Raw genomic sequence first — 25,962 nt, forward strand, 5'->3', positions numbered from 1 at the left:
AAGGTTAGGGCATATTTTAATAAATTCCAAATATCCTTTTTGCCTTCTAGAAGTTTCAAATGCCACAACGAATACCACAGAAAAAAGCTTTGTTTGGGGTGAAAGGAAATGGCAACGGCGGCAATGGGTGGTGGATTTATGAACCAAATTATGAGAAGTAAGACCGTTTCCTTGGTGGGTAAGGCTGCGGCACCGCCATGGCCATCAAGCTATTTTTTGGTATCCCTAAAGAGAAAAGGAATAGGATTTCAACTCTACTGCTGCAGTAACATCAATAACAACAACAGTAATACTTACTTAACATTAAAAGACGAAGAGCTTATGCGACAGTGCGAATTGAACACCTTCAAAGCCTCGGGGCCCGGCGGTCAGCACCGTAATAAGCGAGAGTCTGCCGTTCGTCTCAAGCACCTTCCGACCGGTATCATTGCTCGGGCCGTTGAAGACCGTTCCCAACACATGAATCGTGCTTCTGCCTTAGCTCGTCTTCGTACTCTCATTGCTCTCAAAGGTACCTTTTCTTATTACATTCTTCAATGCTAATTGCTATTAGCTAATTGCTGTTTGATTGATATGAATGAAGTTAGAAATCCGGTCTCCCTTGAATCGTATTCACCGCCTCCCGAGCTTCTTCAAATTCTTCCCCGAAACTCAACGCTCAGGAGATCTGATTCTGGTCCCCAAATTGGGCCTAACAATCCCAAGTTTATATTGGTATATATATGTGTGTTTTCCCCATTTAAATATAGTTAATTTCAGCATTACATACTGATGAATTGTGGTTCATTTTAACCCCCTTTTCACAGGGTATGCAGGCTCTGCTTGATCTAATCTTTGCAGTTGATGGGTCTATATCTGATGCTGCAAAGCTTCTGGGGTGCGTTATATTAACCTCTGGTACTTTTATTGCCTTCCTTCTGCCTAGACTTAACAATTGGATGGGTTGGGTTGGGTTGGGTTGGTTTTTCAGTAGTTCAATTCGGTTATTATATTTCTGGATCAATTTAGGTTTGTGTTCTTTTTGGTTTTGATGATTAGGGTTTTTTGGGTTGAATCATCTTTGGGTTCATATCATTTCGGATCCTTTTGTGTTTGGAACATCTTGGATTCGAATTCTTTTCAGGTTTGGTTGAGCCAGTTTGGGTTATTGCCATTTGATTACTAGGTCCATTCGTTTTTTGAAATTTCTGGATCAGTTTAGGCTAGGCTCATTTTTTGTTTTAATCATTAGGGTTTTTCAGGTTGGATAATCTTGGATTCATATAATTCTGGATCATTTTATGTTTGGAACATTTGGAATTAGAATTATTTTCAGGTTCGGTTGAGCCAGTTTGGGTTATTTCCTTTTCATGTTCGGATTAGATTGGATCCAGTTTGAACTTTTGGGTTTGGTTCAAATTTCTGGCCAATCTAGTTGACTCATCTTTTTTACCTATGTTCTATACTGATAATTCAAGAATGACTCAAAATCTATCTCCTCTTTTTTGACATTATAGACTGCTGGTGGTCACCCCTTACATAATGAATAGCCATAGTTATGGAGGGAAACTGGCAGGAAATGTCAGTAAAGGAAAACATTTGTATCATTCTAAATTTTCTATCGATATTCAATTGTGAGCTTTGAATTGTATTTTGCTTTGTTGCTTGATACATGTTAGTTTGCTTACACATCATGTTTACAGTTGTATTTGTCTAATCTTGCAGGATGAGTACAGGGGCACTTTCACGGTTAATACTATCGGATGATTCTCTTTGGAAGGCAGTAAACGAGTTGAGGGCTTCCAAGGTAGAACACTTAACCATGATAAAAGCTAAGATTTTAGCTTGTTTCACTCTCCGAACTAAAAAAAGGGGACACATTTACTTGGTTATCATTTTTGCTCCATTCCAATTTTTCCCCAATTCGTTTTGTTATCAACAGATTATCTTGTTTCATAGTGCATCTTACTACATTCTCACTTTTTAAACATTACCTTTTGATTGGTTTAAAGTACTTGGGAGGTCCTTGTATTTTAGAGGCTGGATCAAATTAGTCCCTCTATTATTAAATGGACCAATTTAGTCCCTATACTATTTAAAAAGAATGAAATAAGTCCAAATTGTAATAGAGTTAACATTTACTGTATAAAAAATGTCTTGAAAATTATTTTCTTCAATTGTAGTTCAATTCCAAACAAAAGATTTCATTGAAAATGTTGACTCTGTTAACAATAAATGATATTTTTTAAACAATAAATGTTAACTTTATTCCAATTTGGCCTTATTTGAGTCATTTTAACAGTATAAGGACTAAATTGATCCATTTAATAATAGAGGTACTAATTTGATCGGATTCCTATAATAGAGGGACCTTTTAGGTACATTCACCCTTTTGATTGTCTATTAGGAAAAGGCAAAACACACCTCTGAACATTGAGGTTTCCATTTTCCTTATCAAATCCAGTGTCATATGCATGGGTTGCAAGAGTTGTTTATAATGTTGCTATAGGGAACTCAAAATTAAATCTATAATTAAATAAAAGAACTTTGAAAATGACATGCATAGCAAGGGAAAACATCATGAAGCTATAATAATCTATATTTTTGTTTAGGTTAAAATATGTCATAAGTCCCTATACTCTTTGAAAAATTGGAATTTAGTCCCTGTGCTTTTATTTTCCTCTACTTTTCATCAGATCCAACTGTTAACACTGGTATTTCTTTGGGGGGTTAAATTCAGGTTCATTACAAATGTCATTTTTTTTTTTAAATTTAATAGTGTTGATAGTTGGACTTGAATTTTGAAATCTAAAAAGTAGAGGGACTAGATTCCTAGAAATAAAAGTACAAAGACTAAATTTCAAATTTTCGGAGAGTTAGAAGACTTGTGGCATATTTTAACCTTTTGTTTAATATGCTATAATAATTATCATGAAGTTACTCTAAAATTAGGAGTGTGATGGTAATATTGCATGAGTTGAAAAGATTAATGGTAAATCTAGAACCACACACACAATTACTGTAGTAAATTTGAACACCATCTCTTTATTTTAACATGATCTTGATGGTAAATTTTCTTGATTTGGTTAAGAGTGTCACATATGTAGGCTCATTTGGTAAACAAAGAATTTATGTCAATGAATTTCAACCTTCTTATTAACATCTTAGTTTTTTTGTAGCTATAAATTAGAAAAGGAACTATTCTAATTGTGTTGGAACTCCATAGGGTATGAACCCATTGAAGTAGCACTATCATATGTGGATGCTAATTATCCCTCTGCATATCAGGTACACCCTTTTTAATGAATGATGCAAGAGGCATACTTTTGTTGCTACTAAAGATCTACATTTAACTCATTGTTGAAAGGGTTTTACTTGAATACCACCTCGGCCCGAACTGGGTTAGTCTTAAGCTGAAACAAATAAGGACTTTTGTGGTTATACCCAAAAAATTCTACTTTTAACTATTGGATATAACCAAAAAGTGAAATGAATAATTTTTCAAATGGTTGGTTATTTTTTCGTTTTAAAATGTTTATTTGGTTTTCATTTATTGAGGAGCATTCTTTAGTAGACAAATTGCAAACTCTTGAATTAAAAGATTATAGTGGCATATGGGGGTTTTCATTTTTTGCTTGTGGATATGTAGTTGTTTTCATGGTTTTGTTTATCATGGTGTGGTTACCATTGTTGCAGCCTTGCAAGTAGCACAAGTGAGGGTCTCAACAATGTACTAATGCTAAGTGCTAACGCATGTATCATGATCATGATCATGATTTTTTTTTTTTTTGCTTAAATCTTCCGTACTTTACTAAATGATAGATTATGGTACATCCACATTGTAATGAGTTTTCAGTATTTTTACAACTGAATTGGTATCCAGTTAATTTATGCTTATATTATTTCATTTTAGGGAAATTAAAATGTTTCAATCAAAATATATAATTATGTTATACAAATCCTAAATTCTGGATTGAAAATACAGTTTTCAATTATCCAAATTTGAATTGGTAGTCGATTCGAATGTTTCCCTATTTTAATATTTTTGGGATATTTAAATTCGCAAAATCCTAATTTAAATCATAAAACTAAAATAATTCGTAGATTTGAAAATCCACATCAGTTATCCGACCTGAATAAGCAATACGGATAATAGATATTTGAAGTGTCTGTTTACACCAAATGAAATACCACGGTTTCTCCATGTTATTCAATGAATGAAGATGTTACAATATATTACAACGTAAAACTGGAATAGACCAAAAATTTTACATAAGTTGCTGCTTTTTTTCTAAGATGCTACATTTTGATTTTTCCCTTTTCCTTTCTCTTGTATCTTCTCTATTCAACTATGGCAGCAAAATTTTATGTTGTTATACAAGGTAAATGGACCTATGAATGAATGTTACTTGTACAAATAACAATTATTATTTTTTTACCACATGACAGCAGCAGCAGCTTTGGTGGGAAAAATGCTACAAGCTCACGGCTCTCGTTGAAACCTCCGATTCAGCTTCTGGTGACTGTCCTTCTACCGATGAAAGGTTTTCCTAAAATACAAGCACAATCATGTTTACCAAATTATGTTGTAATGAATGTATAAACTGATCCATAAGAGACTTGATGAGTAAGTAAATACAGCAAATTGTGTCAGGACTTCCTATATGAAATTATTTTTGTCCAATTGGGCAAGCTAAGTTGCACCCCAAATGGGGAGTAAGCTCTCCCCACACCTATTTTCTCTATTCAGAAGACTCAAAAACGAGATCTTGCTAAAGGAGCATTGAGCTTCTAACCATTTGGCCCTATAGGCATTAAGTCAATCTCATTATATTATCAATGAATAGGTTCAGTATCCAGTAACCACATTGTACTCGAACAATCTCAAAATCAAGCTAATTCAGGCCCCAAATATTATCATATTATCAATGAATAGGTGGTGTCGGCTGCCCAGCATAATGATATAATATTGAAAGAGGTACATAATATGCACAAAGTAAAAAATAAGGGAGACGCTAAAACTTACAATAGAATCCTTCAACATGGTTTTGGCAAAGTAATGCTTCAAAGCACCATCTCCACGAAGAATCTTCCCTCCACATCCAGGGTTATCTGTTGAACCCACTGATTCCTCGTCAACTACAACAGCATCTACTCTATTGTGTCCCGTCTTTACATCTGGAATCTTAAACATACAAATGTCAAACGATTCATATCATGAAATTTCTAATTTCATAAGTATATGAATCTATGTACTATGACTTTATTTTTGTTGAAGTATCTATGTTTGACATATGAATGTGGGAGACACGACCGTCAAAGATTCTTCAAATATGTAAAAACATAAAAATATAACAATGCCTGTGTCAGATGCAGCATATCTGTATCTGATAGACGCACTCAAACCCAAATAACATAATTTATTCAAAACTTAGGGCCCTCAAATACCTCATACATAGCTTCAGTGAGAATGCTTTCCAGTATAGCTCTCAAACCCCTTGCACCTGTGTTCTTAGCCATTGCCTTCTTAGCAATCAATCTCAATGCTTTTGGCGTAAAATGTAGCTTCACCTGAAATTAGATCAGTAATGATGTGAAAGTATGAGATCTGATTCAAATTAATGCAATATTTGTCAAATTGCTATGTTACTTGGACTCAGGTGTGAGTGTTGGATACAGGTAAGTATCCGGCATGGGTATGGTCAGATTTTTCTTAAGTTTTTCCATGTTTGGAGGATCTGTAGAGATCATATCCTCCTTTCCATGTCTCGGGTACAGGTGCCTTAAGAAAAATGAAGAACCCGAGCAACATAGTCAAAAAAAGAGTGTAAGAACAGAGAGAACTTGAACAGGCAGAGACAACTTACATTGTTCATGCTAAATAACTTCTTGAATTGCTTTCCAAGAGCATTTTTTGGTTCTGTAAGCACCTGTATCACGAATTCTTCTCAACAAATAGTAATATAAAAGGAGTAATTTATTAATGAGTTGCCTAATGATGATCCTATTGATCTTCCCAATTCTAGAGTCCAAATTTGTGGCTATCTATGAAGCATGGAGTTCAAATAACCTGTGTATTAGTGGTGTCCTTGTCCATGTATATCAGATACAATCAAATGCGACAGAAAAAATTAAAGGGTTCAGACACTTGTGGGACATGGTGATCAGCACTTCGAAATTCAAAACAAAATAAAGAAAAAGAAAGGATAAATCTTTGTTATTTGGACTCGGATATGAGTGTTGGATACGAGTAAGTGTCCTACATGGTGATCAGATTTTTTGAAGTTCTTTCATGTATTTGGAGGATCCTTGAAGGTCATATCCTCATATCCATGTATTATGAATTATCAACCTATATATTGTTGCTGGAGTCTTTAAACTCTTTGGGTTTTAATTGTCACATGATGATTTCTTTTGGGTACTAACTTACAAGTTAAATTAGAAGGAAGGGGATTACAACAACATGGTTTGAACACTAGTCATTGGGATGCCACCAAGAGACTTTAACCACTACTCCTTTATGCTAAAGTGTTGTTAGTGTAAAGTTTTTTTTTGGGTACCATTGCAAGTTTACAAATTGGGGGAGGGGATGTAATAGCTAGGACTTGAACCCTGAACCTTGAGATACCAACATAGAGCTTTAATCACTTGCTCCTTCGAGTCGTTGGCATTAATGTAAAGTTAAAAAGATCATATTAGTATTTTCCTGGATATTATAAATATATATATACTTTTTTCTGAAACGAAAACTTCTTTGACTTATATTATAACAATTTTATTAGTACCTAATATAAAAAATATATGAGATGAATATTCTTAAAGATATAGTTTTTTAAAAATAATTGGTTTAATGAATTTATCTTTTATAAATTGAACAAAACCCAACTTACTAAATTTGTCTATACATAAACATTCAACTAAATACCTCCACAAAAAAGGGGCATAACTATGATGTATCTAATTATCTCAACTAATTGGTCACACTTTTTTCTTTTCTGCAAAATTTGACTCATATTTGCACTATATTCTATCAATATATAGTTAGAAATAATTTATATGACTTATATAGAAATAAAATGATGTCAAATATTTAAGTTAACCCTTTTAAAAATAAACTTAGTATTTAATATCAACAGTCCCTTATCTAATACATTGCATTTTACCATTTTAATCATCTTTCCATCAACACTTAAGAAAGAAGTGAACAACAATTTTAATGCTTAGAGATAGCAAAATGATCTGTACCATGTACCAGAAAGGATTAACCTGAGTAAAAAGAAACCGTGCACACACACCAGCACATGTGTAGACCAAGGTAAGAAGGTGATATGAGATGTTACCTGTACAAGTTGCTCCTCAGTTAAAGCTGACAAAGTAACTAGTATTGGAAAGCGTCCTATAAACTCTGGTATAAGGCCATATGCAATAAGATCGGAACTCTCAACCTGAAATGCAAATGTAGCTTAAAGATCTCAGTGGAACTTTATGCAATTGCTGTCCTTTTTAGGGTTAGCTGGGGAGAGAGTTTAGATATATAAATAACGTTACATGTTATTTTTGTTGTCTTGACATTAGAAAGAAACAAGGAAAAAGGTTTTATTCTCACTGATTCAAGCAAAGATGATGTCACAGCAGCATTGGTTACCCACGAGGTCCTCATATTAGCACGTACAGGTGCTCCAAAACCAATTGAAGAATCTTGCTGTCTGCACCAATGAATAATTAAATCCCCTAAGAAAATGAACAAAATGACATCTGACAGAGAATTTCATTTTGGTAAAGTATTGATAAGGGTTTACCTCTCAGAAATTGTTTTGTCAAGATCAATAAATGCTCCACTACAAATGAAAAGGATGTCTTTCGTATCTATCTGCATATTATTTACATCCCATTTAAGAGTAGTTGCAAAAATTAACTCTTCTAAATGAAGGAGCTAAGCAAGAAGCCTAAGATCAATTGGCACCCTGCTTGAATATAAGATCACAAAGAACACAATGCATAATAAATGTAGAATAAAACCACTAAACACTCCCCTAATGTGTAGCTCAACAAGGGCCTATATGACAGAAGAATTTCCTTGCTCTATCCTTGTTCATAAAGAAAGAATTCTTAGAGGTTAAAAATTGTGTGCATACGCATAGGATGCTGAAAGCAAACAGAGGGTTCAGTTATTAGGAATTATGAGAGATGAAATTTAGGGAGGATCATAGAGATGTACGATCGAAGAAAAAATGTACAAGTGTGTTAAGTGGAATAGGATTTATCTGATTGGTTTTGACACTGGAGCATAGAAATAAGGATAATTTCAAGGAACAGATTTCAATGTTTTGAACTTCTGTAAATTCTGTGCTATTTCATACCTATAATGAACTTTATAGCATGCACAAAGTTAGAAAAAAACAATAACAATATATGATACCTATTTCATTTGTGCATAATTAAATATTTATGTATTTGCAATGATTTTTATTTGATCTTTGTATTGTATGAGCTTCCACTCAAAATACTAACAAGTCATATCATAACTAATGGTTTGAGAAAGGATTTGCAGTAGCAGGTTATATCTTTGGGATTGAAGAGACAAAAGGAGATTCATTGTAACATGATTTAAATCTCAGTAGATCAATTTTCAATTCGACATGTTGATCTCCAATAAGCTTCAGATTCTGGAATTAGTTGAGAGTTTTCGAATTCCCAATATAACAGGAAACTTAAAGTGCTGATATTCAATAGCAGACGAATGTCGCAAAGATTTCCTTAATACAACAAAGATCTCTTCTAGTAGTATAATACTTGGCCATCTCATTTTAATATTATATTTGGATGTTTTATAAGTTGATTGGTAAAACATTCAAGTGATGTGACATGTCTTAAGATCATATGGTGTACGATAGTTGAAAGCTACAAAAAGTACACATAGGGAGATTCATTGAAGAAAGAAAAATCATCTTTTCTTTATAACAGTTCATTCAGGCTTGCGGAGGAGGTAATTTAGAGCTCTTACCACTTACAAAGGCTCAAGTTATTGCAATTATCTCAAGGAATTTCCAACAATAGGCAAGACAAAAATATTTCCAGTTGCACTATGGTTCTAGTTCTCCTTTATGCCAAGGGAAAGCATACTTTATCAAGCTTACCATATGCATTGACTACTTAAAATAATTCTATATAATTTTTTTTAGGAATTAAAGTCAAATGCATTATCAAGGAACCATCCTAAATGAATAAATAAAACCGTAAAAGAAATTTATGCCATTAAATTTTGAACCAGTTTGTCCCATATATCAGAGAAAATATAATATTGTTGCTGAACTGAAAAAGCATACAATGGGCTGCAGATACACAACATAAACATGGTCATGATAAAGGTGCATTTGTGAATGACATGATAAATCAAAAGAATACCTGTATATTGTCACTCCGAGGATGCTTCCTTGCTCCCTTCTCTGGAACATTTACAATCTGCCCAAAGAAATATTTATCAACTGTGAGGCAGCTAGAGAGGATGCTACTGAAAACCTCAAATTAAGTCTAATGCAAAATTAGGTAGGATGAAAAGAGGCAAAATAACAAATATTTGACCTTTTTTGTAGATTATACTATGTTACATATCCCTATTGTCACTTCCAAACATATACATTTCATTCATAAATTCTTCCACAAGATGAAAGAAAAAAATGAAATGAATTTTTAAGAAAATATCCCATTTCCTTCCAATTATAGGAAAAAGAATTACAATACCGTTATTGAAAAGATTACTAGTTTATACGGTCAGACTTCAGAGTTCAATATGAATTTAGTCTATAGGATTTGATAATTTGCAATTTCTGATAACCTACATCAGTCTACTAAAGTTTTAAAGCAATACTTGACTTTATTATCCTCTTAGAAACTGACCAATTTTAGCTTCATCTCAAACTATCTCTTCTCAAGATTAAACCTCTTCCAAACATTTACTTCCATAACTAATTCTCTCCTCAGTGCCGTGAAAGCAAACCATTATTCTTCAGCTGATAATCTAGCTGAAACTATTGTTTTTCTGTTATCTTTTAGGGAAAGAATTGCTTCTCTTTCTACATATTGCTCAGAAATTATAAACATAACCTGTAACCCAGTTGTTCACTCAAACCCTAGATAATTATTAGACTACCTACTAATGAATTAGGAGGAGAAGTTTAGAAACTAAGCAACCACTTAAGAACTTTTGTTGGAAGGAAATTTGGCAGGAAGCGAGCAACCACAGCTCATTACATATATAAACTAATAATAACATACCAGTCCACAACCAATGAACTTATTTTCAAAACACACACACACACCAACAACAACAACTCACAGTTCCTTCTAACATTTTAAGCAATGCTTGTTGTACACCCTCCCCTGAAACATCTCTGCTAATGTTTAAGCGTTCAGCCTGCAAAAGCAATTCAATGTTTAAGAAAATTTTAGGTCCAAAAGAAATCCAAGATTAAAACATGAACCTGACAATTTGAGCTGCTTTTTTTTAAAAAAAAAGGAAGAAAGGTAAATTAGAGCTGAGTACTTGTATAACCTTCTTAGTTATCTTGTCAACTTCATCAATGTAAACAATTCCTTGTTGAGCAGCTTCTACATTGAACTCAGCCACCTAGATGCACATCAAAAGGAAAATATATATGACTACTGATATGTGAATAGATAACCTAGCTCTCACTCTTTAACCCCCCACTCTCTCTTCAAGATTGTGCATGAATTTATAGAAAAAGAAAACAACTTGAAAGGATATCATTAACTTGGAACATAACCATCCATCTTATGATATAAAATTAAAGTCTGAAGGACACATCAAGAGAAAAGAACAAGAAAGTAACTCGTCTCATTAAGGGGAATACATGTAACTATCTTTTCTCAACGCTGCAATAAACCCGAACAAAAACACACTTTTATTCTAGAATATGTTCTAACTTTGAGCCAAAAGTTTTAGAAAGCAAGCTATGAGCTTCTCAACAGCCATTGGTAATTTATTCAATAAAAGTATTTTTCTAAGCCCTTATTCTCTCTCTAATCTCTCTGCCTTTATCGTACCACCTTTTCTCCACATATATAGCCTCTCACATCTCTTGAATTCTGGTTAACACCTTTACGTGGTTCCTGGGGTCAAGGATCATTGGAATGATGTTGTTGTATATTTAGAAGAGGTGCAAACTTCTTTGCTTAATTTTCTTTCTCTCCCACGTTCTTATTATACAATCTTGAAGGAATGGCATCAATGGTTCTGGTTCACCTTCACATTCTTTAGTTCTAGCATGTTCAATTTTGCTCAAAGGCATTGAGTAACTAGAAAAGTTGAGATGTATAACAACTAGGGGGAAGAGAACCGGGGGGGGTGGGGGGGAGGAATCAGCATGTTTGGGTTAGAAATGGAGGTACCAAAGTCTCATTGATCGGAGAAGAAGCCTCAAACCAGAAGTTTGTCTTCCCCACTCCCTCATCATACTAATTGAGATATTTTGAGTTCTACTAAATGATATGATGGTGGGGATCCACCTATAAGCCCTACGATGCAAAGATCAAAGTTAATACCGTGAGTAGTTTGTACAATATCGATTCAACATCTTCACCAACATAACCAGCCTGCAAAAAGGAAGAATTTCCCTCATTAAATGGGACGGCAAAAACAAAGAAGAATATTTAGTTAAGAAAAGTGGGACCTTTAATTAATCATGAAGGCAAAAAAGGAATTGTAAAAATAACTTCTACGACCTCGGATGTGTTTAGCAAAGGCAACAGTTATTTTCTATAGTAAGATTTTGTATGTCTAGGAAGATAACAACTCAAGTCATCAGCTAAAATACTTCAACAATTTAGGGGAGAATAAAGTGATGAATATAGGATGGGACCAGCTTCCCTTACATAGCTCAAGGCCAATGGGTTTCACACATTCCAGTCCAAAATATGTATTTTACAAGATTTTCTAGATTAACATGGACAATGGACTTGCCTGTGTCAAAGTTGTTGCATCTGCAATGACAAAAGGAACATTGACAAAGCGAGCCAGAGTTTTTGCCAATAAAGTCTTTCCTGTTGTATGTACGTGTGTAAGTTAAGGAAATCCAGTAAAGGAATTTGAATTTCATAAATCCAACCGGGTACCAAAGAACAGTGAAGAGTGCTTACCAGAGCCAGTTGGTCCGACCAAGAGCACATTGCTTTTCTCTAACTCCACATTTTCGTTGTCCTCAAGTGCTTCTAAGCTTCCTTCTTCTACTCCTGACCTAGCATTCAAATCCGAGACCTAAGTTTTCTAATGACTATGTTCTATATCAGTATACCCAATGGAACACAATTAAGCTGAGATAACAAATATCAGGTTGAAATTTCAGAAATGAACATGGGAACTAACCCTTTCTCCAAGGAGGAATGGTATATTCTTTTATAGTGATTATAAACGGCAACTGACAGCACCTGTAATAATGGATTTACAGCAATAAATGAGGATTTAGGTTTTACTTATCTATTTATTTATAAATTCAAAAATTACGCACCTTTTTTGCCTTCTGCTGCCCAATAACGAACTTGTCAAGGGCTTTACAAATCTCTCTCGGTGTAGGCAAATCCTTTCCCAAATTGGCCCCGCCCAACCATGTGCCATTACCATGAGCATGACCTTCCTTAGGCCCATCAGCTCTCACGAAATTAACTCCGGGAGGAAAGCGCGGTCCAGGCGGAGTTTGCACAGCGAGGCCATTCCCAGCAGGTGGCGTTGGCGGAGAATTCTCGGATCTAAGATTATCCCAAAACGACGTCTTAACACCGTTCCGAGGATGAGGAGGAGGTGGAGGAGGAGGAGGAACAGCTTTCGAATTGGATTTAATCTCCAAGAAAGTTCCCTGAAGAGGATATATCCGATGGGGACGAAAGTGGTAAGCGGTCCTACAAGTAGGACAGAAATTAACGGTGGATTTTCCGTTACTAGAATTACCATCGGAAGAATCTAACGAAGCATCGGGAAGATTGAAATTGAAGAAATTGTGATTAGAACATCGCGGACAATTTATTTCCGCTTTGATCCTACGAGTAAGAGCCGAAGTAGCAGTGCCACTGCTTTTCGTTCTAGCTTTACCTCTGCTCTTTGTCCTTCCATTAGAACCAGCAGCAACATCGTTTTTGTTATTATCATCGTAACTGTCACCTCCTCCGCCGCCGCCGCCGCCGTCGCCGCCTCCGCCACTGGAGAATCGATGTTGAATTCCACCAATTCCCACGGCAATCCTCCTCCAATGGCCCAAATAATTCAAATGCTCCATCACCACTAGCTTCCTCCATCTCCTCCACATTCCTCCAGACATTTCTTTCTTGTCTTTTGATTTTTTGAGATTTAGATTTAGATTTAGATAACACTCCTCTGTTTCACTGTCTCTCTCTCTCCCCCCTCCCCTATAGAAATGAGCTTTTTATTTTTTATTTTTACCTTTTATTTTTATTTTTATTCTTTTCTTTGCTTGAAAGGGAATTTTTTACTTACATAAATATAAATATAAATATATAATACATATAAAGAAAAACGCATTGTTCGGACGGTAGTTTGCGAGAGTAAGTGTCTAAAGGAGGTTTCATGGATGTTACTTTTTCACGTGTTCCTATCTTCTTCCTTTTTTTTTTAACTTTGGGGCTTTCAAATATTCCATATTCAAGCTGAACCCATTGAAATCGGATCAGATTAGTTAGTCAGACTAATTTTAGTATTATTTGAATTGGATCTTTGGAGACCAATTCGATTAGAGGTATAAACTAAATTGATTGTAAACCAATTGAACTGAATTAAAAAATTGGTGTGAATGATTATAAGTAACTTAACCAGTTTGACCACAGGTCCAGTTCTAAAAATATAATAAAAATTGACTAATATGTCGATCTAGACAAAGGGATTGAATCAACACCCGAGCGAATAATTCAAAATCGATAAAATTTTGAAAACTAGATCAAAATAGACCATTGAATAGAAGTTTTTATTATTTATTTATGGTTAAAATATGTCATAAATCTTTATACTCTTCAAAAGTTTGAAATTTAGTCCTCATGAATTTAGTCCCTCTACTTTTATATTTTCAAAATACAGGTCAAACTGTTAGCTGTGTCAAAATTATTTTGTTAAATTCAGATTTATTTCAACATTTTTTTAGTTACACGACTACCAAGTGAGGTTTTTTTCTATTTCAAAATGTCACACTAAAAAATTTAACAAAAAAAACTAATTAATAGTGTTAATAGTTGGACCTGAATTATAAAATCTAAGAAGTAGAGAGATTAAATTCCTGTACATAAAAGTATAATGAATAAATTATATATTTGTGAAGAGTATAATGACTTATGGCATATGTTAACATTTAATTATTGTTGAATTGGTGGTCGAATTAGTTGAACCAAAAATTGGTCTGACCGACTCAACCACTAATCTAGTTTTTAAAACATTGAAGGTAATGAAGATGATTTATTTATCAACACTTCATCGGTTACATACTTGTGCTCATAAATTATTTGAGTTCAATTCAAGAGTTGTTCGCATTTTATTCGATAAAATTTGAGATAAAGCAATTCAAGCTATTGAGTGAGTTGAATTTGAATCGCCTTTAAGTCTAATGAACTTTTGTTTATAATATATAATTTAAATATTAAAATTTGTATATGCAAAAAATAATTCGAGATCAAGTTTAAGTATGAGAATCAAGTAAATGAGTCTAATTGAGTTGAGCTCAAGTAGTTCAATTATATTTTGAGCTAAGTTGAAGTTTAAAAAATAACACTCAGTACTGAACTAGCTCAGTTAGTCGAACCGGTTGGACTGAAAATTGATTGGGGTACCCATACCAATTCGATATAAAGGGTTAGACCAATTGACTCACAAATAGATTGAACCGGACGGTCAAACCTGTTGAATTATTTTTTTTCTATTTTTGGATTATTTAATAATTAATTCAATCAAACCGATCAAATCAAAAATCGACAGTCTAACTAGTTTAACCACCAATCCAATTCTGAACACCTTAAAATGTACAAACAAAAATACAAAATATACTTAAACACTATTGTTTTATTGTTGTATTTGCATAAGTTTTTTTATGATTCTAATACCTTTTATGTTTGGTGTGCCCTAAAATATAGGCTTTGCTTAATATATTATTTGGAATTTAATATTTAAATTTTTTTATTTAGTTTCGATATGAAATTGAAATTTTTTTCCTACTTTGATATTTAATTTTTGTTTTCAAATAGTACTAGAACTTGACACGTTTTCCTAATTTAGTACCTAAAATTTTTTTTTACTTGATTTGATTCTAAAACTTGTCAAGTGTTATACAAATTACCCAAAAACACTAATGATGTTGGTTTTTATGAAAGAACAAAAATAGTTAATGCATGACCAACATGTGGCACATAACATGAAATTTAATTGCAGAAATTGTTACATTTATTTAGAATTTCCTCAAATTCTAAGCTGCCTATACTTATTATTTCAGGTTAGCGAGAGACGTGACCATTGCAACTGGGGTGAGGGCATGAAAGGGCTCCACGCATCATGATGGCTCCTCCAACTCAATGGTTGAACACTGACATACAAGTAAGGGTTTCTTCCTTGCTCCTCTTTATTGGCAATGGCGGCTTGATTCAAGCAGAGTTTGTTCACTTCCCGAATTTGGATTCCAAGTTATTTAGGTTTCTCTTTTTTTTTTGTATGATTTATCTTAAATTTATTGTTTCTATTCAATTTTCTTTATATTAATTGTACATCAGATCAATTTGATCCTTTGTTGCTTCTATTTTTTTTTTTGAATTTTATGAAAAAAAACTTGGTTGTGGGTTAAAAATATTTCACCCACGTGTATAAAATAAAAATCCTAACAAAAAGATAAGTATATTATTTGACAATAATAAAATTTAATTTTTAAAATAGTTTCAAACAAAAACTAAAAGAAAAAGGAGATAAATTTAAAAAATTCGAATTTGACTTTTGAACAAACCGGTTGACGCTAGTGTTCACTAGAGAGCCTTGTAGCATTATAATTCTTCAAATTTGTTGTTTTTCATTTCATTTCCCTCTGGTTTAGGTCATAATTTTGATTTCTCCAACTGCTTTCAGTGGAAGCGAACCGGATAGGAGAGGCGCCGATCCCATTGTAAAAGCCGTAATCGGAGCACAGGAGCGATGAATGGAAACGGCAACGGGAACGGCAGGAGGCGGAGAAGAGAAGTGGAAGAAACGGACAAGGGTTTGATCTGGAAACTTCCGCAGCTGAAGTTGAAGGAAGTGGGTAAGGTTGGTCCTGCTTTCGGGCTCGGCGCTGGTTGCGGTCTCGGCTTTGGTATCGGCCTTGTTGGAGGTATTTTCATTACTATTTTTCCCTCAATTCACTTTCGTATTCCCTTTTTTAACATTTTAAAAAAATATTTCCCTGCTTTGGAGAATTATCATTTTGTTCAACCATTTGGGATAGTAATGTGCATTGGATCAGTCCACTAGGAGGAACGGAAACTAGAACGAAATTTGCTACTTCTATAAAACCTAATTCTCTAGGGTTAGACTTCTCCAGTTCGTTTAGTAGGAACGATTTGTTGGCAAATAATTTTTAGAACTCCTATATATATGTGTGTATATAAATTTTTTGTGTTTATATAAATATATAATTAAAATAAATAAATTTGGACGTTGATGAATTGTATGTTTTACTCAATAATTTTATAATAAACTATAGGCTTATGGGAACATTAGTTTTACTGAATCGGATTGCTAGTGTTCCCTGATTTGGAAGGAACAAGCATACCAATTTGAAAATCGCTAGGGAGATAGTGATTTCTAGTAACAAAGTTACTGTGTGTATAGGTTGGTATATGCATTTTTTTTTTCTTGACCCTAGTATCTGGTAGCCAAATTGGTCTCAGGTTGGACCTCAAACAGGTGAAAGCTCTCTTGGTGTCTATTTTCTCTTAGGCTCCAAATCCGAACCTTGCTTAGGATCACTGAGCTCCTTACCTCTCCGTTCAAGAGGCAGTCTCAAACCCTGTCCATTTCATGTCTTGAATCTCAAAGTTAACTGAATTGTTGGGGACTAAAACAACAAGTTTGACAGGCCTCAACCATTTGAAGCCATACAGAGATACTAGTAGAGTCACTAGCTGATAAAAGATCTAACTTAGCAATAAGTTCATATTACTTCAAACTGCATTTCTTTTACATGCAAGAAAGGCTATTAGATAAGGTTAAGACCCCCAAAGTTATATACATGCACTTGAACAGCTATTTATATATTAGGACAACTTGGAAAGGCTCCTGACTGAAAGCTTTACCAGCTTCATAAAAACACTTGTACAAAGATCTTTCATAAGGCACACTGGGACTGGGTAACATAATAAGCTTACCAAGCTTTAATATGAAAGAAAATAAAATAGAGGATTGATTAGGATATAAGTTAAGGAAGCTAAGCATGATGGATTGATATAATGTGCACTAAACACTAGTGGAAGCCAAAAAAAAAAGTATCATATTTGATGGTTTAAAAGATAGCTACCAACAGTGTAATTCAGTTAAAGGTGCATATTAAAAACATATACAATCTATTTATTAATTGAATTGCAAATATTTAATCCATACTTGAAAAACATTTGTTGAATAAATGAATAATTGATTAGATGCTAGTTTTACTGTGTGCTTTTGGAAGATCAAAGGCTACTGGCCTACTGCTAAATTCTCTTTAATTTGTCAATGATCATAAGTTTTTTATGCTTCATACTTTGGGATTGCACGGACCTAAAGCTGGTGTTTTTATTTATTTTCTTCAATTCTAAGTTTGTTCTATTCAGTGTCACATGATGATCTGCTCTTAATTTCTTAGCTAAGCGTTGAATGGTTTTTGTCATCAGGTGCTGGCTTTGGTCCTGGAATTCCTGGCTTGCAAGTCTGCTTTGGTTTTGGTGCTGGATGTGGGGTTGGTTTAGGATTTGGCTATGGTGTCGGCAGGGGCATCGCTCATGATGAGTACCGTACATATTCTAATGTTAAAAGCCTATTTGGCAACCAGCATCTTCCTATGCAGTGAGTATTTTTATTTATATATGTGTATTTGTTTTTGTTCTGCTATATCTTTCTAAGTTCTCTATGTCTATAGAAATAATACAATTAACTTCACTGAAGATTTTGCTTGAATTTAAATGCATGTTTTCCTGACGTGAAACAAATACCTTTGTCACCCTACTCTCTAGCTTAGCAAGTTGTTGAATACTTCCATCCTTCTTGGTGAAGTAGGATTTTGGATTTCTAAAGAGTATGGGGTTTAAAGTTATTAAAGCCAGGTTATTTTGATTTGGATATAAAAGGATGAAGTAAAAACAAATTATCTTTGAGGCGGTGGTGTAAAAACAAATTTTTTGGGACTCCAATACTCCATTAATGAGATGAATGGCTGTAAGTACGGCTTCCTCCAAAAATTGTTTGGAATTTTCCTCTGAAAAAGGAGGGCACAGTTTGTTCCAAGAAGGTTTCAGCTTCCATTTTATTAAGTTTATAAAAACCGGATGATTCATGAATATTTCTCTCCTTTTGAAAAAATGGGGATAAAACTTGATTAAAACACTCCATTGTATCATCCATTGGCAGTAACAACTTGAAAATGTCGAACCCAGATCTGGTCTTAACTTGGCATACTTGTTTTATAGATGAGCATGGATGAGTAACTATCCTAGTGTTCACATAGCAATCTGTAAAGTCAAGATAGTAAATTCCGTTGGCCTTAGAACCCCCATTCGTGTTCCTCATAACTTGATCCCGAAAAACTTGTTTAGGCAAGAAGTCAAGCAGTAGTTTAGATGTTTTGCAATTTATTGGATGGATATAAGGATTGTCCTATGTGAATATCTTCTTCCCTGTTTACCGTCATTTAGGAGCCACTGGCTATAATAATATTTTTATTTCAAGGACAAGGGCTATAAGTGGAAAACCTATGAGATGAGTAAGTCATGTGGTCGGTTGCTCGAGTATATGATCCAAGAGCTAAGTGAGGATCTGAAACACTAAGAGCACATGGGGAGGGAAACTTACTTGAGAGTGCTAATGAACATGCACTTTAAGTTGTTTTTTTTTTAATTATTGAGTTAAGAAGGACTTTCAGCCGATTAATATCATCTTTGTTGAACTCTTTACTACATGGAGTAGTCTGATTAAAGTAGTGATGATGTTGGCTTGAGTAGGGTGTGCTTGTTCCTTTTGTTGTTGCTTTGGGTTAAGAATACCCTGGTCTATTCCCTGGTCTATATTAAATTCCCTTTATCCTTGCTTCTTGATTTTTGTTTTATGCTGTCTGCATTTGCGGCAATAGATTTTCTTGAAACCAGTTCATTTGTACTGAGCAATAGTGTAATTGGTTCCACGGTTGAATATCAAGCAGAATCCTCCCCTGCTTTGAAATGCTACATTAGGTTTCAAGATTAACAGTTTTCTCACGACACTTCAAGCGTCTAAATGATTGTAGAATCGAATGGCACTATAAAAATGCACAGTAACCTGTATGTTGTTTGCATTTTGCTTTTTAAATAAACAATGTTACCAACACTTCTGTTTCATTGGTAACAATTTTTTATTTGTTATCTGTATACATTGTTATACGATCAGGGATGAAATCGGTGGCCTAATCGATGAGCTCGTGATTAATACCAAGAAGGTAGCTGTAGCAGCTTCTAGAGAAATTGAGAAGTGGAGAAGATGAATGAACTTGAAGGATATGTCATTTGTGAATGTTTAAAAGGCAAGTATTTCTTATTTTGCGGTATAGTGTTTGCATGAAAAAACCTGTAGGGATGTATGTTACTTATTATAAGTTTAAAATATGTTCATGTTTATATTTATTTTGTTCTTTTCTTTGGGTACAAAAATATGATCTTTATGATATGATAGTGTCGTGTCAAGTAGGAAAGCCGGTTCAAACCGACTTAACCGATAGCTCTTGATCGAGTCAGTTAGGTCAAGTTAGTTATGATTGCTGAGGCTGTTTTGTAAGCATTTAAAATATGTTCTCTCAATTGGTTATTAGTTATGAATATTCGTAACTTAATTGACTGGCTTAACCGATAACCAAAATACAACCAGTTAACTGATTTAACTAACTTAACCAATAGCCAAATTTTATTTTTTATATAATATATACAATTTTTTAGCCAAAATTTGAAATTACCAGTCAATGTTAAGTGATTTCCAAATAGATAGTGAATTAGCATGTGTAATTAATTGGCATAAATGTTTGGATACATTTTCATCTAAAATTTTAAAATGGTATTAATAAGTAATTGTGCAAACTATCAAAATTATCACTTTTGTTTGTTTCAGATTACATTTTAGTTACTTTAAAATGTTATGTTTTAGTCACTTACGTTATCGTGTTGTAATATTTTAGTCACTGAATCGTTAATTTCCGTTAACGGTGTAGTAGTAAATTGAAGTGGCATGTTAAATCATTATTTCAAACGAAAATTTTAGGTTAAATTATACAATTGGTCCCTATATTTTTCCGTTCTGAGCAATTTAAAATTTTTTTATGTTCTTTTAACTTTTTTTTCCTTTATTTTCTATTTTCTTCTTCTTCTCCTTTGTTTTCGTCCCTTCTCTATTTCTCTTAACGTAATTTTTCTATGTAAACAGTTGAACAATCTTTCTTTTTATTTATATGATATCTATATAAACACTTGATGATAGTGAATTTTAACATAATTTTCTTCTTCATTGTTGTTTTTTCATCGATACTAATGTCCACCCTCATTGTAAGACTCCTACGTAAGCACCCATTACAACTATTTGTCAACTTCAAAATCAAAACAAATTGACTAAGAGAAATTGTTCTACATAAACTGGAAAAAGGAAACATAAAAAGCAAACTATACGACAATAACAAAACTGAAAAAAATAGTAGCGGAACACATTAAAAGAAATGGAGAAGGGAGGAAAATAGGGGGAGAATGAAAAAAAAGAAAGTTAAAATAACATAAAAGAATTAAATTGCTCAAAACGAAAAAGTATAAAGACCAATTGTATAATTTAACTTAAAATTTTTGTTTGAAATGATGATTTAATGTGTCATGTCAGCTTACCGTTACACCGTTATTGGCAATTAACGGTTCAATAACTAAAATATTACGACACGATAACGTAAATGACTAAAACGTAAATTTTAGACATAAGTGACTAAAATGTAACTTGAGGTTTACCCTAAATAATTATTGTTGTACCAATTCAAAAGAATAAGATTTGAGCTTAAGAGAATATGCCTCAAACCTAAAGAAATTAGTAAAACCTGAAAGATAAAACCCTACAAATAGTCTGCTAGCACACAATTAGACCTGTTCATGAGTTGGGTTACTTGCCCAAACCCGAAGGTTTATCCAAAATTTAAGAGGGTTTAGACAAAAATATTAGGCTTGAAAAATGAATTTGAGCAAAAATGGGCTTGAGTTTGTTTTTGTTTTTCAAATATAAGTAGGTTTGGACAAAATTTTAGACTTATTTTGGACCAAACCAAGCTTAGATAAACGTATATTAATATCATGCTTAAACTCGGTCCATAAACACTTTTGTGCAAAACACACCGGCAACAATTAACTTTCTGGTACGTGATAGGTCAAAGAGTAAGATTACCCGTACTTATCATAGAGGAGGATCAATTAACCATCATAGGCCAAAGAGTAGAATCAACAAAGGGTTTAGAGGCACAACCTTCTAGATCAAGGACATTAGTTCTTACGGATCACATATGAAAAGCAACTCAAGTCATTCACGCACTCTGATGCAATCAATGACTTTAGAATATCAATGGATCTCGATATAAAAGCTCAAATATATTCATATCCGTAAGTATCTTCGCTCATACTATCGTTATTTCAATTTATTGATTTAAGTATCGAAGAGGTTTGGAAATAAAAGCTCAAACGCTAACAATTCTTTTGCCTTGCAAGCCGATTCATCCTTCTATTCTAAAACAGCCTCCAAAGCATCTTCTTCGTAGAGGTTATCAAATATAAATTGTAAACCAAGTTTAAGTTGCAACTAAATTTTAATTATAATTGAAGGGTTAATGTTATAAAAAAGGGACGGATCATATTTGGGTTGAGTTTATGAATGATGTTAATATTATTTATATTTATTTAAGCTTTGCCCGATTTAAAATATGAGTATTAAATTTTATTCAAATTTATCCATATTTGTAAATGATTAATCCGAGTTTGTTTAAGTTGATTTATAACTTTTTTTTTGTTTAATATTTAGCAATAACAATTATATGCAACTGTTATATGTTTTTCATTTGTTAAATTTCTAAGCGTAAATGACATAACACATTTTTTAATATTTACATTATAATATTATATATTTAATTTTCATAAAATAAATTACAACATATTATAAACTTGAAAATTGGTTTAGCCGAATTCAAGCATTGAAAATTAGAACTCCAACCTCGATTCATATTTTAAGTTCATCTATTTTTTTATTTTAAATTTATTTTTTAGACCTAATATTTTTATACAAATCTTCTTAAATTTTACATAAACTTTTTAAAACTTGAACAAATATCTCAACCCTAATCACTTAATTGTCATGTTGCATAAAATTAAAGAATGTAAAGGTGAATGTGAACTTTTTTTTAATCAATCGGTCAATTGGATACCTAATGAAAAACAAAACAAAATGTAATCTATATATGGACTCACCTAAACATTTGTTTGCATTCATCAAGTCTTTTGTTTCTTGCACATTTAATTAATCAATTTTAAATTGATTGTCTCAAAGCCATGCCCCTCAATTTTAACTAATTAGGCATCAAATCTTTTCAAAACATCAATCCGCTGGCCGGCCATTATTAATAATTAGAGATAATATAATTTTTTGGCCCTTAAACTTAGTTATTAAGTTTATTTTGGTATTTGTAATTTTTTTGTTTTGTTTTTAAACTTGGTAATTATATCTATTTTAGTTCATAAACTTGGATTTTGTGAATATTGGATTATGTAACCAGCGTTATGGAATAGGACTAGGTTATGGGCTTAGAATTGATTGATATAACGGTTCAAACAGAAAGATTGAGCCGGTTGACTTGGAAATGACTTGAAATTGATAAAAAAAAAAAGAGAACAAAATTCGATAGTTGAACAAGTTTAACTAGTTTAATAATTTTTTTTAGATTTCTATTAATTTTTAATTGTTTATTTAATTATTGTTGGTCTGACAATCAAACCGATCAAATTGGTTGAATCGAAAGTTGGTGGTCTATTCTGTTCAATTACCGGTTTGATTATTAAAACACTAAATGTAACACTTTAATATTGTACCACATCATCACTTAAAAATATATATTTTAAAATTTCAAGTGATTATGTGACATAATCTCATAGCATCACATCATCAAACTTTTATATTTTTCAAGTTTAGAAATTAAAATAAACTTAATTGTCGAATTCGAATACTAAAGTGGCCCATAGGCATCAAAATAAATTCGGTTGTCAAATTCAATGACCAATTGATACATTAAAAACATATAATTCTAACTATTATTAGTCAATCAGATTACAACACATCATCGCAACATTTAAAAAAATAAATTTAAAGTACTTTATTTTTTCATCACTTCATTGACAATGTATAAAATTATTAAATAATACATGTTTACAATCATTTATCAAAATAATATAAAATTAACAATATTTTACATAAAATTACAATTAATAATTTGATTTTTAGCCCAAATCACGACAGTTCATGATGATTTAAGATTTCAAAATGAAAAATTAAACATTAATCTAATATCAAAAAAAATCCTACCACCTCAAAATCTCAAATCCTCACCAATGAATATTAAAAAAAGAATTAAAAATTTAAATTACTTGAATGATACATAATTTAAAATTCATATTAGTAAATAATTATCATTTTCATGATATTTTAGTTAAAAAAAACAAAATTATAAACTTGTTAAGATAATTACCACCATCGGTCCAAAACATATCAGTCCAAGCTCATGATATGGTCCAAAACATATCAGTCCAAGCTCATGAGGTTGTAAACTGAACTCGCAGGATGTTATCGTAGATTGAGCTCGCTCACCAAACCTACTCCCTTGCAATGTTATACGTGTATGAAAACACGTAACACGTGTTTAATCTAAAGTAGAGTACGTGTCTGTATGCATAGAGATGAAGAAAAATTCCTCAACAAAAGTCAAACATATAAATTATGGAATATGAATTTAAATAAAAAATGAATTATATGGTATCTCCGCAGCCGTACGTATATGATATATCCTATAAAAAATGGGCGTGGATATATCGGCACGTCCAATATATATAGCTGCAGATATAATACAGAAGTGAACTGTGAACTCTAAGCTGAAAATAGCTATGTCCTCCAATAATCCAATTTCCAATTTCCAAGACGTGCCTTGGAAACAACGATTCTACAGGTCCATGCTTGGCTACGGCATCCACTTCTCTCGCCGTTCCGATGGCACCATCAACCGCTTCATCATGAACCTATTCGACCTCAAAGCTCAGCCTTCCAAACAACCCATCGACGGCGTCATAACTTCTGACACCGTCGTTGACGCCACTCGAAACCTCTTCTTCCGTCTCTTTCTTCCTTCCTTCGAACAAAACACCAACATGCCACTCATCGTGTACTTTCACGGCGGTGGCTTTGCATATATGTCGGCGAATTCCATAGCTTTTGATGACCTTTGTAGAAACCTTTGTAAGAAAACCGGTGCGGTGATAATATCCGTTAATTACAGGTTATCCCCGGAGCATAAATACCCATCTCAATACGACGACGGATTTGATGTCTTGAAGTTCATCGACGACAATGCTAATACCAAAAATTTTCCTTCGAATGTTAATTTAAAGCAGTGTTTCATCGCCGGTGATAGTGCCGGTGGCAACTTGGCACACCACGTGACGGTGAAAGCGTGCGAGTATGGATTAAGAAACGTGAAGCTGATAGGGTTAATAGCAATACAACCGTTCTTCGGCGGGGAAGAAAGGACGGAATCGGAAAATAGATTAGTTGACGCGCCGGTGCTGTCAGTGAAGGGTACGGACTGGTTGTGGAAGACGTTTTTGCCGGAAGGGTCGGACCGGGACCATCCCGCTTGTAATGTGTTAGGGTCGAAATCAGTTGATGATATAAGGAGGTTGAAGTTTCCGGCGACGATGGTGGTGGTCGGAGGGGTTGACCCGTTGTATGATTGGCAAATAAGGTACTATGAAGGTTTGAAGAAATGTGGGAAAGAAGCATATCTGATTGAGTATCCAAATGCTTTTCACTCATTTTATGGTGCACCTGAATTGAAAGAATATTCTGGTTTGTTAATGGAGGAAGTGAAAGATTTCATAGGGAAATTAATTAAATAAGTTGATATCCAGGTTTTTAGAATCGGATGGATTATTGGATTGTTAGTGGAATTCATTCGATTCACGTTAGATACAATTAAATAAATTATTAAAAATTTATAAAATAAAAAAATTAGTTCAACCAATCCAATTGATTTTTAGCTTAGTTTAATCCGTTCGTACCAATTGCCAGATTAACTAGCCTAATGTATTTATTCGAACTGATAACTCGATTGGTTCTCAATCCATTCAGGTTCAAACAATCACAATGATAACTTCATTGTCTACATACTTGTATTTTTAAGGTTTTTGGTCAAATTTTGTCATTAATTCTTGTATTTTATGAAAGTTATGGATTTAATCCATACGCTTTAATTTTGTCATTTTTAGTTTTTACTTTTCAAAGTTTAAGTTCAGTTGTTTCCGAAATTTGATGCGACAAACATATTATCATATGTGTAATGTCATATCAATTTATCATTTCCACATATTACTCACTAAAAATCTAGTGAATGGATTAACGATTATGACCTTCTGTGATTGGCTTGGTGGCCAAGGGATATTTACCATAGAACCCACCCAATTTTGAGC

The 25,962-nt window shown here is 33.3% G+C and overlaps 4 protein-coding genes across 19 annotated transcripts; 3 read left to right on the forward strand and 1 right to left on the reverse strand.

Annotated features, from left to right (window-relative positions):
- Window positions 1-28: 28 nt before the first annotated feature.
- On the forward strand, window positions 29-4,632 carry LOC107909123 (peptide chain release factor 1). 12 transcript variants are annotated; one of them, XR_001687167.2, is made up of 6 exons: window positions 29-511; window positions 554-714; window positions 807-877; window positions 1,705-1,786; window positions 3,159-3,267; window positions 3,676-4,632. XR_001687167.2 is itself a non-coding variant. In XM_016836546.2 (6 exons), exons 1-5 carry the CDS (start codon window positions 109-111, stop codon window positions 3,224-3,226), a joined length of 738 nt encoding a protein of 245 aa, XP_016692035.1. In that variant the 5' UTR covers window positions 29-108; the 3' UTR covers window positions 3,227-3,267; window positions 3,676-4,632. The 12 variants fall into 12 exon arrangements, 6 of the variants coding, with proteins under 6 accessions (XP_016692035.1, XP_016692039.1, XP_016692034.1 ...); XR_001687168.2 differs by having other exon boundaries at window positions 4,429-4,632; XR_001687169.2 differs by having other exon boundaries at window positions 4,432-4,449.
- Window positions 4,163-13,509, reverse strand: LOC107909122 (CLP protease regulatory subunit CLPX3, mitochondrial). 3 transcript variants are annotated; one of them, XM_016836540.2, is made up of 15 exons: window positions 12,504-13,509; window positions 12,362-12,423; window positions 12,136-12,233; window positions 11,960-12,039; window positions 11,542-11,592; window positions 10,532-10,606; window positions 10,316-10,393; window positions 9,385-9,441; window positions 7,779-7,849; window positions 7,586-7,685; window positions 7,320-7,424; window positions 5,847-5,909; window positions 5,428-5,550; window positions 5,006-5,164; window positions 4,163-4,529 (listed from the first exon to the last, which is right to left on the reverse strand). In XM_016836540.2, the coding sequence occupies exons 1-15, from the start codon at window positions 13,305-13,307 to the stop codon at window positions 4,455-4,457; spliced, it is 2,001 nt and encodes a 666-aa protein (XP_016692029.2). In that variant the 5' UTR covers window positions 13,308-13,509; the 3' UTR covers window positions 4,163-4,454. The 3 variants fall into 3 exon arrangements, with proteins under 3 accessions (XP_016692029.2, XP_040954883.1, XP_016692030.2); XM_041098949.1 differs by having other exon boundaries at window positions 12,136-12,228; window positions 12,504-13,382; XM_016836541.2 differs by lacking the exon at window positions 4,163-4,529 and having other exon boundaries at window positions 5,006-5,157.
- A 1,914-nt stretch (window positions 13,510-15,423) lies between these two features.
- LOC107909124 (uncharacterized) lies at window positions 15,424-19,851 on the forward strand. 3 transcript variants are annotated; one of them, XM_016836557.2, is made up of 4 exons: window positions 15,424-15,577; window positions 16,097-16,337; window positions 17,875-18,046; window positions 19,619-19,851. In XM_016836557.2, exons 2-4 carry the CDS (start codon window positions 16,163-16,165, stop codon window positions 19,710-19,712), a joined length of 441 nt encoding a protein of 146 aa, XP_016692046.1. In that variant the 5' UTR covers window positions 15,424-15,577; window positions 16,097-16,162; the 3' UTR covers window positions 19,713-19,851. The 3 variants fall into 3 exon arrangements, with proteins under 3 accessions (XP_016692046.1, XP_016692044.1, XP_016692045.1); XM_016836555.2 differs by having other exon boundaries at window positions 15,501-15,672; XM_016836556.2 differs by lacking the exon at window positions 15,424-15,577 and adding an exon at window positions 15,909-16,008.
- A 4,481-nt stretch (window positions 19,852-24,332) lies between these two features.
- On the forward strand, window positions 24,333-25,675 carry LOC107909125 (probable carboxylesterase 18). Its single transcript, XM_016836558.2, has one exon. The coding sequence runs from the start codon at window positions 24,385-24,387 to the stop codon at window positions 25,390-25,392; it is 1,008 nt and encodes a 335-aa protein (XP_016692047.2). The 5' UTR covers window positions 24,333-24,384; the 3' UTR covers window positions 25,393-25,675.
- Window positions 25,676-25,962: the final 287 nt, after the last annotated feature.

This window comes from Gossypium hirsutum, chromosome D08 (genome assembly GCF_007990345.1).
Source record: "Gossypium hirsutum isolate 1008001.06 chromosome D08, Gossypium_hirsutum_v2.1, whole genome shotgun sequence".
NCBI lineage: Eukaryota > Viridiplantae > Streptophyta > Magnoliopsida > Malvales > Malvaceae > Gossypium > Gossypium hirsutum.